A 17,833-nucleotide genomic window follows, 5' to 3' on the forward strand; every position below is an offset into this window, starting at 1 on the left:
TGAGAACTGAGTGAAAATAATAAATGGACTGCGTTCTTCCTTCTGACCAATGAGGAGAACGGGCATCTCTTGTCCTGAGAACATGCAAGCAGAGGGAGGGAGGCTTTCAGAGCCTAGAGGGCCTGTACTGCAGTAGTATTGGTTTTACGGGATTTATGGAAGAATTCAGACAGCCTCCATGGTTTAGTGCCCCACGGGTCTAAGGAAATGTAATAAGCATGAGAAGACCAAGTAAGAGGAAAGAGGATTATTTAAAAAGAATAAAAGAAGAATAAAGGCCCTGTGTAAGGAGGGAAGGAGGGAGCCATCTAGATCACTTCAAGGAGCTGTTGCCACACTCAGGGAGAGGGCAAGGGAAGAACTTCCACAGGGCCAAAAGTGGCTTCTTGGTTCTTCAGCATAACTGGAGTGTGAACTTTGGATGGATGGTGTTAAGATCTGAAAGGCTCCACCTCCCTTAGTGAACTATATGCATAGTCATGCCAGTAAGAATCTGTGGCCCAGTGTTCTCAGCTGAGAAGCCAGCATGCAGAGACACTCTAGCAAGAAGAAATCCTTACCTAGATTGTCCCCAGGCAATGGTGACCTTTGGGGGTAAGCCTTGGCTTACCAGGAAGTACTGAGACAGTGTGAAGAATGGACACCATCATCACCAAGGAGAAATTTCATCATACAAAATTTACGCACATTATTTGCATTTGAGTGCTTTATTATACTGGAATTGCAGTGATATTATTAACATTTGTACAAATGCACAAAATCTTGTCTCTTCTTGCTAGAAAGAGAAGTAAAAATCTGACCTAGTCGAACAGTCTTAATGAACTCATTGTCCACTGGTAACAATAAATGTGTTCACAAGGCAACAAAAGCTAAACAGAAAAATTAAACACATTAAAATGATGCAGCAAATATTTACACATATGACATATGCACCCCCGCAAGGTTTCTTTCTCCCTCCAATTGGAAGGTGGTTGCTTTATAGACATACACACAAACACAAAGGCTTTGCTGTTTACAATGACAAACAACCCCAAGTCCAGAACTTAAAGTGACGGCACCTTTTTTTTTCCAGGGAGGAGGTGTTTCAGTCAACACTTACTTTACACAGTGCTAAGTTTCATTTTTCTATTATATTTTTGGACAATGTTTCTATTCCAATTGTCCCAGAACATTATGTTTGAATAGGGCCATTATTTGGGAGTCTTTTCAGAAGATCCCAAGTATTGTGTACTTTCTATGGAGGACATTTCAAACTTCTTTTTTAAACTCAGAGACCATCCTCAAAGGCAGCGTCTGTCTCTGTGAGGCAGATGAGATTAGCACAGATCTTGGAAGGGAAGGGGTAGGCAGGTCGTCTTGCCCACAGCTGCTAATGAGGGGTCCTTTCTCCTAACTCCCTGCATTGGGGCATCACTACTTGCATTTTCGGCAGTGTGGGCATGCTAAAGGAGCAAGTGAGAATGTAATGCACTGAGTGTGTGGAAGATTTTAATGATATATTTAAAGCCAATTTATTCAGGTCTCACATTTTTTCAATACGAGGTGAAATGATTTCATGTTTTGTTTTTTTTAATTCCTGTAAAGTTCTAGGATATGAACCCCAAGGCAGGAGAACCTTAAATGGTGAAGGGAGAGCTTCCTAGGCCCTGGCTTCCGGTGAGCTGGATTCTTTAACTTGCTTTAAATATAGCAGTTGATTATTGATTCCTTTCTGATGATCAGCTTGGAAAGGTATCAGAGGGCCACTTAATGGTATTAATGTCTGAACAAATGCTGGCAAATTGGCTTTACCTTATCTTCAGTTTGCAGTTAAATAGGTTTTTCTTTTTCAAAAAAAATAGATGATTTATAAGGAAAAAATATATAAACACTCTTTAAGCAATTTGGCTACAAGCATTACATCACTGAAAAATTCCACAAAGAATAACAAGAGACTTTGAACACAGGGACACATTTCTGTTGTCACGACACCATGAAACAGGCAGATTTGAAAAGTTCTATGAGTGTTTTGGTATAGGATTTTTACTTGTAAGTTTATTGCTCCTATGTTTTCTGATCCTCCCTTAGACTCTAATTATAAAACAGAGGTGCTGTCCTTAATCATGCCACAAGGCAACATTGTATTTTTGAGACTCAGAAATGGGAGGACAGTGCCACTCTTTCCTCCGCAGCCTTGGAAAGACGATGGCTGGCAACAATGAGGCGCGCATCATGGCACACGTGGGGATAAGTCTCCTGGCTTATTCAGGACACTTTGGTTTAGAGGATGAGATAGGAAACTCATACGCCGCCTCACATCCATTGCATAATATCACAATTTTCAAAACCACGCAAGGAAGAAAGCAATCAAGGGGGCAAATCATACTGTGTTGGCTCTTCTTCGGCAGGCTTCACGAGGCTGTGAGAAGCGCTGCTTAGCTACACTAGGAGGGAGTGCGCACACACTCTGTCGGTGTAAATTTTCTGGAAGGCATTTGAAATGGTGCAGCACAGAGCCTTCACAAAACAGTTGTAAAGGGGAAAGCCAAGGCAAGTTGAAGTTCAAGAAAGAGGTTAGATGGAGAAGCAGAGATATGGAAGGGGTTCAAAGAGCTAAAGTGCAACTTTAAAATATAAATTATTTTAAAAAAGCAGAAAAGAGGTTCTAAATCACTGCTGTTGCATAGGCACAGATCTATCCTGGGAAAGTGATTCCTTTTCCCTTCAGATACAATGGGGTGGGGGAGGGGAAAGTTTGAAAGGCTTAAAGCTGCTGCACATTGTTCAGGGAGGGGCCAGGCAGCTCCAGGGAGCTGAGTAGTGCAAGGTGTTCTTGGAGATGGGCGCACAGTGAAGAGAAGTAGGGAAGAAGGCATTTTATGTTATTAAACAAACAAACAAACAAACAAAAAACAGTTCTGTTTCTCATCACTGATACCCTTTAGTTGAATTTGCTTCCTAAACGGAAGAGCTTACTTTAAAAATAAAAAGAAGAAATAAATGTTTGTCTGTTTAAAAAATCTTGCTCAGACTGTAGATTAACCAATAGCTCACAGACAAGTAAACAAGCCTTAGAAGATGCACAGAGATCTAAGCATGGGCTTCCAGCAAGTGATAAAAATAGCCATCCAAGACCCTGAAAAATGGCACCCTAACTAGGGCGGGCTATTATGAACTAACATTTTCAAGACACACAGAGCCTACAGAAGAATACTGTTCAAATGGAATGTTTAAAATAACATTTATTAATAAATATCTTATAAATTCTAAATTAATAGATTCCTGTTCAAATTTCGCTTTGGTCCTTGAATCCCACTGTACATACATACATATATATTCTCTTAGATGGTTTTATTACTCAAAAAGGAGGACATTCTATCCTAACTGAAAGGCTAGTGTTATAGATGTTACTGGTGCTTAAAAACAATCCCAGTTAAGGGCTGGGTTTTTTGCTTTTTGTTTTTTGAAGCTGGTTTATGATTTTAACGGCAAACTCCAAGCCACTATAATTTGCTTTCAGAGCAGGCAACAGTCACCTGAACATCCCCCACAGCCGTCTCTCTCGGAATATGCACTGCATTTTAGCTAGCTGAGCTCCAAGGAGCGCTGGCTGAGCAAGTCACCCCGATTCTTAAGACGCATACCAACCTGTCGCCCACAGGTTGTGTTAAGATGGTGTGACCGCACGCGTTGACGTGAGGGTGGGGAACGTAGGGCTAGGGTCCCCAGGAGACCACATCTAATTCCACATCTCGCTTTGAGATTAGCATATTCATCCGGGACTGGGACTTTCCATCTCTCTGTGCCAGCATTACTGATTGAGAAAGGTGTCACGGGGAAACAATTAGCGTGCGATGCCTTTATCTAGGTGAGTGAGGTGTACTGAGTTACCAGCTGTTGGCACACTAGGCTGGGAGGTCCTGGAGAAGTGCCCAGGTGGCTGGCAGGGACTGGAGAAGCAGATCCTGTGATAACGGAGTCACACAGGAGGAAGGAGGGACGGTGCTGCCGGGACTCTCCTTCCCTCCTGTGGATGGGGGCTCTGAAGGCCGTTACCATTGGCTCTCAAAAGCCTGCACTGCTGACATGGTAACTGGCTAGGAGAAGACAATTACAAGGAACTAAGAAGGACGCTCTCCCAGAGTGGCCGGCTTATGGCAGGCAGCGCAGGGTCATTTCAGGCAGACTCTGCGATCTGGGGAAGGATGGGCCTTTATTGTGGGATCTCTACTAGGGATAAAGCAGGAGTTAGGTTTCACCAAGAAGTTAGAACAGTGGCCAAGCTGGCACCCTCACTGTAGCCATACTGCAAACAAACACACCAAAGGCCCCGCACACAGCAAGAAGGCGGTTTATTCTAATTACATGTTGAGAAAGGTTTGCTGTGTGTGGTGGCGTGCCTACTTAGCATAAAAAACAGACATAATTGAGCTATAAATAACGCACACCAGTCAAGCTGTCCAGTTACTGAATTAAGAAAACTCAGTCAAGTTCTTAACTGCAAAGGTAGCCAGTTTAACAGCTAACTATTTCAGTGGAGAGACGGGACAGGGGTCAACCTAACAGCATTATTTTAGTGGTGGAGCACTCCCTGGACATTGTGGTATTATTAGTGGATTAAAAAACAAAAACAAAAAAACCCTCCATTTCTTCAGGTGCTATACATGCAGGCAAAGAGGCAAGGGTCCTGTTCACTCAACACAAGCATAAGATAAAAGCTACAAGCTCCGCCACTTCAATTTGCACCCCTTGTCTTTTGAGGGGAACTGAACACCTACCTGGTCTAAAGAAGGAATCTTGCAGAAAATTACTTTTGATTTCAAACCAGAGCTATGAATGTTAACTTCTTTTAAATCTAAGGCTTAAGCATTTCTTGGAAGGCCAGTTAGCTTAAACCATTTTGTTACTGCTGGAATTACAAAATAATAATTATAATAATAATAATAACAATATTAATTCAGTATTTAAAATACTTGAAAATGATACACTTTCCTAAAATACAATAGAAAATTTTCTTCACTCAAACTTCTTTCTTTTCTTTTCATTTTTCTTTCTTTTTTCTTCTTTTTACTTTTTTTTTTTGCATTTGTTTTTGATTCTTAGGCCGTATGTCCTTAAGCTTTACTGAAGAGCCAAACTTGCCTCTCGAAAGCACAACATACATGGAAAAAATTGCTGATAATTATTGATTTTTAAAGGAAATTATTAGATAAAACTGAAACTAGTTATAAAAATCATGCTTCAGAGCCCTCATATTTTCTTTTTTTTCTTCCTCTAAAATAGAATTTTTAAACTATAGTGAGCAAAAAAGTACATCCTTCCTTTACTGAACTCTTATAAAAGTGACAGCTTTTGCAAAATACTGTTCTTTTAAAACCTACACTGTTCAGAAACACACACACACACCCTCAGCCATACACACCCACGTGAGTGCACACACACACACACACACACACACACACACACACACACAGATACACACGTTAGGAGGTGAAGTATTTGGGCAGAGATGAAACACCAGCATATGCCTACACTGCTAGTGAGAAATACTAGCTCCTAGTATTTGTGAAACATGGTATGAAAACACTAGCAGAGGAGAATGGCTTATTTCAAGGAGGCACAACTGTGGTTTGGGTTTGATCTGCTTTTCATAATGGGCAAGTCCATGGAAATTGCTGAAAACATAAATCACAACTATCCAGATGAGTGCACCAGCCTGGCTCTCTCTGCGGGACTCGGTCAGCAGCCAGAGTCTGTGACCATCTGGCAGGCCAAGAGCACCCTGCAGAAACACTGGTCTTGCTTCCTCTCTGTTTCTCCAGATCTGAGTATGCTTCTGCCCACCAGAACAGCAGAGCTGGTTCCATAGGCTTAAGAAAAAATAATAATAATAATAATAAATCTTAGGCTATTAGCAGCTGATGATTGAACAATGTGATCTGTGTCTTGAACAGAGCCCTTCTGAACTATTATATAGTGCAGAATTTTTATAGTACAGGATTTTTGAACATTATAGACAGGCTATAGAAGCAAGTTGTAATTCCAGGGTGTGATGTGAGAGCCCACATCCTAATTTGAATTTTCACAGTTGGGGCTCACAAAGTCCCCTTCCCTAGTGTCTCCACAGCTGGCATTCAACAGTGCTTCAGCTATAACCAAACCACCTTTTATTTGCTGTGGTTATTAAAAACATTAAATCAAGCACATTAAGCATCTCCTGGTTACTGCTTTGCGGAAAGGTAAGAGTTGAATGAACTCCAGCTGTGAGTTAAACTCAAATCAAGCAATGGCTAGGTCCACAGTTTCAAGGTTTGCTTTTTCTCTTCTTTAAACATTATCTTCTTCACATGCAAAGCTAAAGTGGAAAAGGCAGAAGAAGGTCAAAACAGAGAGTAAACAAGGGATCCAGGAAGGTAGTCATGGAGAAGAGTATTGAACATCTGAGAGGGTGGACAAGAGCAAGAGAAGAGGGCCTGAGATGCTTGGTGGCTTTTTTGGGACATCGACGGACCATGCTTTCTTTTTTTCTAGCAAGAGAAAAAAAAAATTTCAGGAAGGCCCATGTGTTTATGTGAGATTCTGGTGACATCGCAGTATGAACTCAGCATGACTTACGACATCATCAGATTTCCCACCCAGTTACTGTGGATCCATCGCACTTAACATTGAAGTATACCTCATTTTGGCTAAAAGCTGTAGTTAAGAAGATTCCTTGTTCCAGGCAAGGGGTTGGACCAGTAAGAAGGAAACCATGGCTATATACAGGAAAGGTTCCGTTTATAAACAAGAACCTGGTACCAGAAAACTGGAGAAAAGCACCAATGCGCTTCCCAAGCTGATAGATGGATATTCATTGCATAACTCCCTTTTTCTTATATAACTAAGTATAAAAGACAACATTTCCATAATAACTATAAAAATGAAAGCCAGTCTTTGAAGGGCTGAGGCGTCTTCCAGGTCTGAGTTAATTCTAAAAATGCCCTTTGGAGAAAGGATGTATGGCATGCTACGGCTCTTCTCGAGGGCCGGTCTGACCTGCTGCCTTTCTCGGAGGCCAGGTCTGACCACTGCCTTTTAAAGAATGGGATTCAGGTCTGTTCTGTGAGTAGTGAGCTGGCTGAGGGTGGAGCTCCCCACGACCTCGCTGACCGAGGAGGATGTAGTGATGGTGTTGTGCTGGATGACTTGCTGCTGGGAGCAGGCCGGGACAGGGCTCGCGGGAGGGCTGCTCTCTGGACCTAGGAGAGAGCACAGACACGCCCACAAATATAGCTCTTTCTTGAGGGAAATCTCCTCAGGAACAAACACAAATGCTGCTAGGCATTTGCTTTGTATCACATTTTCTTTGTTTTAAACTGAAGTCACCAAGCTAAGCCTCCCAAAACTTTCCCCATCAGTAAGACGACCCCGTGCACTTGAGTCTTGGCATGTAAACTTCCCCATCTTGTGTGTTCAGATAGCCATTCGTACATTAAATGTGGAAAAATACTCACATGTGCTGGGAGAATCTGTGTTGCTCAATCTAAAAAATTATTTGAAAACAAATTGACCTTCAGCCACGAATCACTGTTTCTCCCGCCATCCCTTATTCAACTAGCATTTAGTCTACTGACAATCGAGGTGTAGGAAGTGGAGGCAGGGAGAGGGGGCCCCCACTTTGCCTGAGGGGAAAACTCAAATGGGGGTGGGGGTACCAGGAGCTTTCCAGCCTGGTGGGCAGCATGCAGTGTCTCCTGCGACCCTGGGAGGAAGCAATTCACCAATTGCTACCTCCCAGACTGAAAGTCTCTCAGGAGGACAAAGAGGCCACTAATAATTGGACCCCCACAGACTAGTTTCTGGCTACAAAGCTGGAAGTTGGTAATGTGAAATGCCAGTGGAGGGAAGGCCAGAGAGTATCAGGAAGTCTCAGGCATGGTTTTGGAAAGAGGCCAGGAAAGATGGCTGCGCAACCTATGCTGTGCTTTTCCGTCTTAACGAAATTAAGTGCAAAATTAGTGACAAAAAAAAAAAAAGTGGCTTCTAAAGAATAAAAGAGTGACTTACTTAAATATCCTTGTGATTCTTTTTGCATGGCTGTTATCGGGCAGTCTTTATGTGTTAACAACAACTGTTTCAGCTGGGCTACTTCGTTTTTCAACATGGACACTTCATTCTGGGAAGACATATTAAAACTACATTGAGAAGACCAAAGAAAGCAAACACAGAGTCACATCCACTTCCAAAAACAAAATTATCAGTCTTTACTGTTTGTGACCAAATGACATTGAGAATGATATTTCGAGGGACTGATCTGAGCCTTGAAGCTTTCCTTCAATTTGGCCCTCTTACTTGTTATGGGGCTTTGGAAGAGTCCAGAGTTTAACTCAAGAACGGAACCCTACTTATAAAAAAACATACTGCACCCTTTAAGCATAGGCTCTGGAGGTAGGTTACAGCCCTATAGCCATGCAATCCGAGAACAATGACACAATCTTGTTAACCTCCGCTGTTTAGAGCATTTGGAAGACAGAGTCAAAAATGGTACTAGGTGACACCAATGATACGAACTTGCCTTTCCAGGTACGAATAACCTAGAAAGTTAAGTTCCTAGAAGTCTAGAAGCTATTTGAAAAATGTGAGACCGTTTTTGTTTTTCAATGAGTATCTCCCATTTTCAAATGCATCTGGAACATTGGATCAACTGCACTCCAAGTGGCAGCGCCAACGAAGTACCAAAGGTCTCATCTACAAAAGCTTTCCCCGGTATCCTCCAGAGCACACAATAATGAGAGACATCCACTTAACTATGAATAAACCACTTAATAGTACAGGAAAATTGCTCTTAAACCAGAGAGTTCTATGAAGGCAAAAGTACCTTTCACGTCCATAGCCCAAAGTGACTTTTGGCAATTCCGGGCCCAGTGGACAACTTTATTTTACAGGGAAATTCACACCAGCCTTCAACCAACTCTTCTTTGAACTATAACCGAACTATGATGCTAAAATAATATTCTTTGTTTCCCTACACCAAGTTTTCCTGTTTTTAAAATAGTATAGAGAAAGTCACCTGTGGACTGTTCTATAGTCTTAAATAGCTACTTAAAAATGAAACCCCTCAAGCTGAAACAGAGAACTGTTATATGCATATGTTTGTAAACGCACACAGCAAGATAAACTGCCCCAGCACTTGTCTACTTAGGCAGGGATGCTTGTCTGAACACACATTCCCGACACCCTAGCAAGACGACCTCAGCTGCAGATGGTGCAGATGATAACACTTAGATCACGGAGAACTCATACTCCTCTACTGTGGCCCAGAAAACAACTAGCAAAGTATAAAAGTCAAACCTAGGGGGTCTGTGAGACAGCTCAGTGGGTCAAGGTACCTGCCGCTGAGGCTAATGTTAGAGCTCAGTCTCCAGGATGCACACGGTAGAGGGAGAGCGTCAATGACGACAGTTTGCCCTCTGACCTCCACATGTGTGACATGGCACACGCATACCCCACCATAAGTGAATGCAATTTTAAAATTAGCAAACAAAACCAAACTGGATTTTTTTTTGCTTCCCTGACACTTCTTGAATTAGAAAGCAATCTTTTTGGAGGGATGGTGGCCATCTTGGAGAGGGTGAATTTAGGTTTTATTTCTTTCCCCACTGTGTCCTGGTCGGTGACCCTGTATAGGAAGCATTTAAGCTCTAGCTATGGTGTGTCCATTGCTTTGGAACACCAATAATGCCTTTCACTAGCTTTCCACATCCCTGGAGCACATCCCAAACTCTTTTACCACATACTGTTTGCTTTCACAAAGCAATTTTACTATAAAACAGCATAAACATTCGTGCCTATCACTAAAACTGTATGCAATTATATGACAGCATCATTTTGTCCATAAAAAGCAAAATACTTCACTAATGAACCACAATGCTGCACGTAGAGGAACTAAGGTCTCGAGTGGCAAAGCTCTGTAAGGGTATAGGAATCAGGCCTGGAGGTGGCTTAGTGGTTAGCAGCACTTGCTGTTCTTGGAGAGGACCTAGTTCCACATTGTAGCTGGTTTGTACCCACATGGTAGCTCACAACCATCTATAACTCCAGTTCCAGAGAATTTAACAGTGTCCCTTTCGATCTCCATGGGTACTCACTAGGCATGTATGTACTGCATAGACCTACATGTAGGGAAAACATTCACTTTTATATAAAAAAAAAATAAAGTGTATCTGAAAGCATGTGGGAACTCAGTGTTTTATAAGCCGACCATCCTTTAAGGATATCTTTGAATACATACATATTTCTGATGACAGTAATTGACTGTGTTGTCTGGCCATGTTTGTAGTTGAGAAGTGGACACCGTTAACAACATTAACGGAGAGATGCAAGCGGTCCCTGACTTCAAAACCTATTACTCTGATGCAGAGGAGAATAAGAGCCTTGAAATGCATGCACAGGAATTTCCCAGGAAAAAGGAAAAGCAGCTTGCTCCTAGGGTTGAGAATAATGGAGGGGGGTGTTGAGGGGCTGAAGGTGTGGCCCAGTGGTACAGTGCTCGTTTGGCATGGACAAGGCGCCATGCTGCATCTCCATCACTGCAAAACCAAACAAAATGAGGACAGTGGTGGGGGCTGACTTTCCAAATCATCCCACCAATGTCCAAACCAAGATGGTTGGACGAGCTTAGTTCTTCCCAGAAGAGACAGCTTCTCATTCTAGAGTGATTTTGTGCTGCTTTTCTATTGAGAAACCCAAACCCTTGACTGTCAAATGAAGGAGTTGGTCCTGATCTTCATTTGCCAGTGAAATGTCTTGGGTATTCTCACAGATGTTTATACTCCAAGCCTTGTGTCTCATGAGGAAGCCATCTTCAGCACCTCTTGTATGACTAGATCTTACCAGTGGAAATCACAGGGCAGCAGCCACAGCTTCTTATCAGAGAGAACATATGCTCTCATATGGAGAAAGAGTCTCTGAAGCCTCTGTCAGATGTCACAAGGGCCCTTTAACTTGACAAAGGTCAAGAGCTGCTGTCCTGGGGAAAGGAGGCTAGATGGGATGCTGCCCAGGCATGCCATGGCATCTCAGGACTGCAGCTCCACAGGAGCCCAATCCACAGCAGCAAATACACAAACACTGCACGTTGCCGCTAGCCAAAACCTTTTTCAACGTAAGAGGACTAGAATCACCTTGAATTCATTTTGCAGGAGAAAAACCAGATAGCAAATGTTCCAAAAATGCATGAAAGGAGTCAAATTTGGCCTGGAAGTTCAGCAGGGAAATAAAAGCCAGAACTGTAGGAGGCTTTTTCCTCACTTTATGAATTGAGAAAAAAAAATCATCTTTGAAGTTCACCTCTGTTGGCTGAGCAACACCTTTGTTGTATGAGCACTGTTTCTAGGTGCTCATATAGAAATAGTGTTTAAAAACAAAGTGTAAATAACAAACACACATTCTCCAGTTGATCCTTTCCTTTTTTCGTTGTTGAATGAATTTGGGGCTGCTAGTCTTAAAGCAGTTAGTTGTTTAGATAATGATGGTAAGAGGGGGATCCTGTCACATTGACGTGTTTTTAAACCCATAAATCTGTCAGGGGGTGAAGTAGGGATCACATCGAGTGTTCCACGCTGCAATAACATCCTTTAAACAGCACGTTCAGAATTCCCTGACAGGCACATTTACAGTTTGGGGCTTTGGTGATGTCATTTTTGTTATATGACAAATCCACAATGCTTTTTGGTATAAGCTGGAGTTTGTGCCAAAACCATAATTATCACAAAGGCCCCAGTGTCCTACCCCTTTTTCAGATTAGCTGAGAGCAGGTTTGGTCCCTCTGAAACAAAGGACTTTCAATTTGTCAAGCAACAGTTTCCATCTGGCCCGCTCCCTTGCCAAGTCGCAGACCTGGGTTCGTGTGTCTAAAATTTCAGCATCAACTTGGACCATGTGTCTTTGTACTAAAAAGGAAAAGCAATTACTTTAGTGGGTGACCAGATGATTTCCATATCCCCACTGAGTGCAAGCGACCTAGGAGTGCCACATTAGCAGCAAGCTGCCACTCCTCAGGCATCACAGAATGAAAGATATCAAAGCAGTGGCTTAGAGCAACAGATGAGTTGCTCAAATCCTCACCCTCATACTTGCTGGTTGTATGACATTTGAGGTGATGCCTTATCTCCCCAAACCTCAGTTTCTCCATATAGTAAAATGTCAGATTGGGATAGTTTCTCTTAATCCTATGTCTGTGTTGACATCTCAGGTAGAGATTTGCTGTGAAACTGAACAAGCAGACTGGGGTCTGTGTTTTGTTTTTCTGGGTCTTGTTTTTCCAATCGTAGGCTCTGCAGCAGCCTAGCTAGAAGGTTCTGTTTTGGAAAACAACTCAGAAGTGGCGGCCGGCCACTCGGACCTGGGATATTCTCCTTGGCCCAAGTTTGTTTGCTTAGCACCTTCTCTTTCTGTTTACTTAAAATTTGGCCTGTGGAACCAGCCTCAGGAGAGACACCTTTTTCTTTTGACAGTGAGTGGAAGAGGGTCATTCAAAGGTAGCTGAGGCTGTGACATCCTCTTCTGCATCCCGGAGCACGATTCACAGCACACAGTAGGGGACTGCAGTGGCTTCTGTCCCTTTGCAGCAAGCATCAGTAGGTGGTCTCACAGATAGTTCCCCTCTCTGTATCACTTTTCTTACCAAAAGATACCGGTGTCTGCAGCATGGACTCCCTAAGGCTGAGATTTTTTTTTTTTTAACTCCAGTTTTTAATGCTTCGTACCTCTTTTTCTTGGCCGTCTTAGCTATTCGGGACCTAAAATACTAAGCGCGTGCACACAGTGAATTAGTGTCTAGTAAAGGGTAACTGTACCTTGAACGCTTTTTGAAAGCCTTCTTAAGTGAATGTATGTCAAGCCACAGACACAACTGACCTAAAACACATCTTTCTGTGTGGCTCTCTGCTAGGGCTCGTCTCAGTAAAGGTCCTGGAGTAAATGTGCAAGGACTCATTTTAATTTCCCCTTACTGAAAGTCTTGTATCTGATGCTGTGTCTGCTGGTTATTCACTACTCTGTTTTAAGGAACTTGCACTCAATCAAAGATGATTTTTGTCCTACCACACTCTCTGCTCCAAACAGGGGGCCATTGGCAGTGTCTGGAGATGTTGTGGTTGTCATAACTGAGGGAGGGGTTTACTCCTGATTCTAGTATGTAGAAGCCAAAGATGCTGTGAAACAGCCTACATTACACAGGAGGAAACAAAGATTCCCAGAGTTAAGAGCGCCCAAATTGGAAACCCCTTGGGTCTCCACCATCCTCCTGCAGGCCTCAACAGCTGAAGGTTCTTACTTTAATCATTGCTCAGCCAATATCACAATGTGTGCTGGGTCCAACAGTCCAGAGCGTTCACTCATTTAACATCTTTGCAGAACATGCTTTAATTTTTAAAAATTTAGATGTATATGTATTTCTTTGTGAATGTATGTCATGTGTACCCAAAGAGGTTAGGATGCCCTGGAAGTGGAGGCACAGGCAGCTACAAACCACTCTCTATGGATGCTGAGAACCAAACTTGGGTTCTCTGTAAGAACAGCAAGTGCTCTTAAGTGCTAAGCCATTTCTCCATCTCCCAATAACGTTTTTAACACATGTCAATGTGAAAGTGTAACCTTGAATGCTAAAATGCTTATCCACATTCCCACTAAAAGTTTCTCACAGACTGTTCTGCCCTGCCTGGGTATGGCAGTAGATTTGAAAGTATTTAGCTCCAGACACTGCTCTGTGGTTTGGTCCTCTGAAATACAAGCCCTGCCCAGCTGGTTAGGCATCTGTGTCTGTGGACACTCTAGAGATAGGGAGCGTGTTCAATGATTCTAGAGCATGCATATCCTATGCTAGAACAGGGACTAACCAATGGGAAGGAGGTGCCGCGAGACATCATCCCGTACTACAGGCATGAACTGTGTTATGATCTTACTTTATGTAAGCTGCACGTTTTATAACTTCATCATGTCTATCACAAAAGAGTTACACATTTGGGTCAGGGTGAGACAAATGCTCGTAAGTTATGGAATTCAGCCCATGGATACACCAATCTTCCTTTGCAGACTTTTCATTTGTACACTGGATGCCACGAATCCTTTTCATTTAATGCAATTCACAACACAAGGGCACTGGGGTTTGACATTCCAAGGGCTCCTTCAAAAGGGTGCACTGTTGGCTGGGGACGTAGCTCAGTGAGTGGACAGAGGGACTGCCTAGCATTTGTGAAGCCTTGATCCCAGCATCCCATAAAATTAAGCCTGATGTCACGTGCCTTGAAGGCCTGCACTCTCCAGCTAGGGGCAAGGGGATCAGAGGTTCAATGTCATCCTTTCACACTCAGCAAGTTTAAGACCAGAGTGGGCTACATGAGAGTCCGTCTAAACATAAAATAAGATAAGATAAAATAAAATAAAATCTGACTGTAAATGTTCTGAGAGCAGGTTAGTGAGAATATTAATTACTTATTGCCTTTCTATTCAGGTTACCTTACCCCCTTCCTTATGAACAACCATGGGATCCTCTCAGCTCTGGGAGGAGCTGGTTATAGCTAAAATTCTTCCCAAGGTCCCTGAAGCTGTTCATCATATGTCAACGTAACTGCCATTTTCTCTGGAGAGTTCTCCAGAGAACCCGGCACATTGCTTACTTCCCTCTTCACCCAGGACAATCCCAGAAACAGCTTCTTTAAAGATGTTCCCAGCTAAGCCACCCCTGGAAAGCAAAATCACACAAGATTCCAATCTTGCTGAGTTTGGAACCAAGATGAAGACATGCCTATACTTTTAGAGCACCCAAACCAAACAAAGAGACATAAAATAGTCTTCCCTTAAAAAAACAAAACTACAGGCAATCGGGTGTGTGCCTGGTGGACACCCGATGGCTTCCAGATGAAGAGCATTCGCTGCCAGGGTCCTAGCTAACTGCGCAGGCACATCAATCCACACCTTCCCTCCAACTCTGTGAAGTCGTTCCCCAGAAACCGAGAGCCAGACAGCTTCAACGCAACCAGTAGCCACTGAACTCAGGCTAAAAGCCCTGCTTCTGTGCTTGATCCCATGCGTCCCTCATCTCTCGTGGGAGGACTGCTTAATGATGCTAGATGAGAGGGCCTGGGGTTCCTCTGAGGCGAGGTGTGTGGTAGGGTCAACAAGTTGCAAGGCAGGAAACGCCAGCTGTGACAAGGCCTGGGGAAAGGCTGGGGCCTCACCTGAAGCTGCATGTTTGTCTGGGTAAGCTCCTCTGCTTTCTTTTCCAGTGACATCACCCAGACCTTCCTCTTCTGTCTGCAGCGGGTGGCGGCGGCCCGGTTCCTTTCCAGAAATTTCCTCCGCCTCTCATCTGGGTCCTCATCCACCACCCTTCGCCGGCGTCCCCCTGTGGGCTGGGGCGGTTGTATTGTCTGTGTTGGCTGCATCTGTTGTGTGGCTGGTGAGACCTGAGGGGAAGGAGAGGGAGGAACTGATGGGGACAGGGAAGAGCAAGTTGGGTGAAGAAAATTCCCAAACCAGTGTCACAAGAGCAAAGCTCAGGAAGCCAGTTGCTTTTTAGTAAGCACATGAAACTTGCTCTCAAGTGAATGAAATAAGCAATGAAATCACACTTGTGAGAGCAGCAGTCATTGAACTACAGTCCATGTGTTTGGGCCCGGTGACACAAGAAGGTGACTTTTTCCCTGGGGGGACATTTGGAGAATCATGGGGGGAGGGAAGCATTTGTTTCTCCTACAGGTATCGAAAATGTTTTATTTCAGACAGTTTAAAGAACATGAAATTGGTAGTGGATAGCTACTGGGTTGAGACAAGTGCAGCCAAGGCTACTGTTATAATAATGTTTGTTGGTTTGGTTTGGTTTTGGTTTTCCCAGAAAATGTTATGGCAGATTATAGGCTCTTTTACTTCCAAATGTGTTTAAAATTGCATCAATGGAGCACATTTCTGGGATAATGTCACCTCCGGACTCCTATAGAAGAGCCCTGCAGATTCAGAAGGCAGCTGGGGTCCTATTTCCTGTTCAATCTAATACCTAGGGCTAACTGAACCCACAGAAGCCAGATGGGTGTGGCCTGCAAGGTCCTCAGGGCTCTGATTAAAGGGATAGAGTTCCGGGCGAGTCTTCTAGTGACTCGGGGCAGGGCCTTGGAGCAGCTAGCCATTGTTGCCAGCCCTCTTCTCGCTTACACACAGAACCTATGAGACAGTGAGGACAGGTTGCCTAACAGATACCTACATTATAAGGAAATCCTAGGAGTGGTCATATACTTTATTAAAAAGTTTTACTAAGCTTACAGACTCCTCATAAGGTCTATGTGGGACTCCAAAACATGGGAAGGTGGGAGACCCCCACACAGACAGCTTTAGTTCCCTCTAAGAGGCAGACACACAGTCCCTTGTGAAATTTCTATGACTCTCTCTTTATATGTCTGGACAGCTACTGCTTTCGCTAATGCACTTCACTCCTTCCTCCCTCTCCTGTTTCTCAGTCACCCAGGTTTACAGTTGTAATGCCTATAAAGTTGTTTTACAAGAGACATTTAACCCATAGAAATAACAGGCAAAGAGTTTTCAAAAGCGAAGCTCAAAACCCTTTTCTAGCACATTCCAACTCTATGATTGAAATCAATCAGAATGACTGTAATTGCGCTAATAGTGACTGTGGGTTGACATCAGCTGAATGATGGTGATGTATCTCCATCCTAAACTCTGTCAAACCTTCTATGACTAACTGTAAAAGAATCAGGCTCAGGAGGTCGGTCAGACTGCATCTCAGTAATTTTATCTAAAGCAAAGACATTTTCTGAAACTCTTTATTGACAATTCCTTTCCGCCCAACCACAGAGGAATAACAAAATAAATTACTTTTCTAAGGTCTTACTCACTGGGTGGCTGCCGATGACATAATCTTTGCCATTGGCCAAGATGTAGCAAACTGTCATTTCAAACACTGACCCCCTGAGCCAGCTGCTGCAGAATTAGGCAGCAGGAGCAAGCATGCCGGCTTTTGCTGCGGGGCTGTTTTCACATCTACTCTCCTTTTGTGAGATCTCTTACTATATTGGTCCTATACAAGATGGAATTAAGCAAAGCTGGGTTTTATTCTTTACAGCAAGGACTTCTCAATGCCATGTCCTGCTCCCCTAACTCTAATCAACCTTATGCTCAGATACATTCCTTGAACCTTCATCCTGTGTGCAAGGATGAATTCAGGACCAGTACAGGCCCAGGGCTTGGCCTGGGGGAATATTGGTTAAGAAATGTTCCCAATGAGCATCAAGTATCACCAGGATTCTGAACTGATGCCTACATTGTGCAGGAAAATCATGGGACTCAAAGGAAGCTGGGAGAATTTGAAGAGACAGCCTAAAACCAAAACCTGCATCCCTGTTAATTACTGTGACTCAGCATCTTATGTTCTGGATAGAAATCTCCTGGCAGGTTTTGCTTTGCAAATTTTGATCAAAAATAATGAACAACAATTTGAAGAAGGCAGAATTTGTCCCAGATTGACTTAGACTCTCAGACTTAGAAGGGCCTTCAGAGATCTCTGTACTTACTGTTCAGATGATCATACAACTGAAGAACTTGACAAGATCTTGTCAGTAATGAGCCATCTGCATATAACCTAAGAGTGGTATTTTAGAATACTGTGAAATGATCTCCAGATATGGAGTCTTTCTTTTTAGAATAGGATGTAAAAATGAAAATCTGGGTGCAGCTAATTACAATAGCAATTAGCTAATTGCATATACAATTGGGCACTTACTGACTTGAAACAGGGCAATTGGCTAATTGGCACTTAGCTAATGAATGGCTTTCATATTTAAAAAACTGGTAAACTTGCCTCTGA

General features: G+C 43.1%; 1 protein-coding gene across 3 annotated transcripts in view; it reads right to left on the reverse strand.

Annotated features, from left to right (window-relative positions):
• Positions 1-688: 688 nt before the first annotated feature.
• Creb5 (cAMP responsive element binding protein 5) overlaps positions 689-17,833 on the reverse strand; it is a 393,743-nt gene continuing 376,598 nt past the window's right edge. For all 3 annotated transcript variants that reach the window (XM_021647908.2, XM_060379986.1, XM_021647917.2), the window contains 3 exons: positions 15,198-15,425; positions 8,026-8,134; positions 689-7,217 (listed from right to left, as the gene is read on the reverse strand). In XM_021647908.2, coding sequence (XP_021503583.1) covers positions 7,054-7,217; positions 8,026-8,134; positions 15,198-15,425 — 501 coding nt within the window. In that variant the 3' untranslated portion in view covers positions 689-7,053. The remainder of the gene's footprint in view (positions 7,218-8,025; positions 8,135-15,197; positions 15,426-17,833) is intronic.

This window comes from Meriones unguiculatus, chromosome 3 (assembly GCF_030254825.1).
Source record: "Meriones unguiculatus strain TT.TT164.6M chromosome 3, Bangor_MerUng_6.1, whole genome shotgun sequence".
NCBI classification, from domain to species: Eukaryota; Metazoa; Chordata; class Mammalia; order Rodentia; family Muridae; genus Meriones; species Meriones unguiculatus.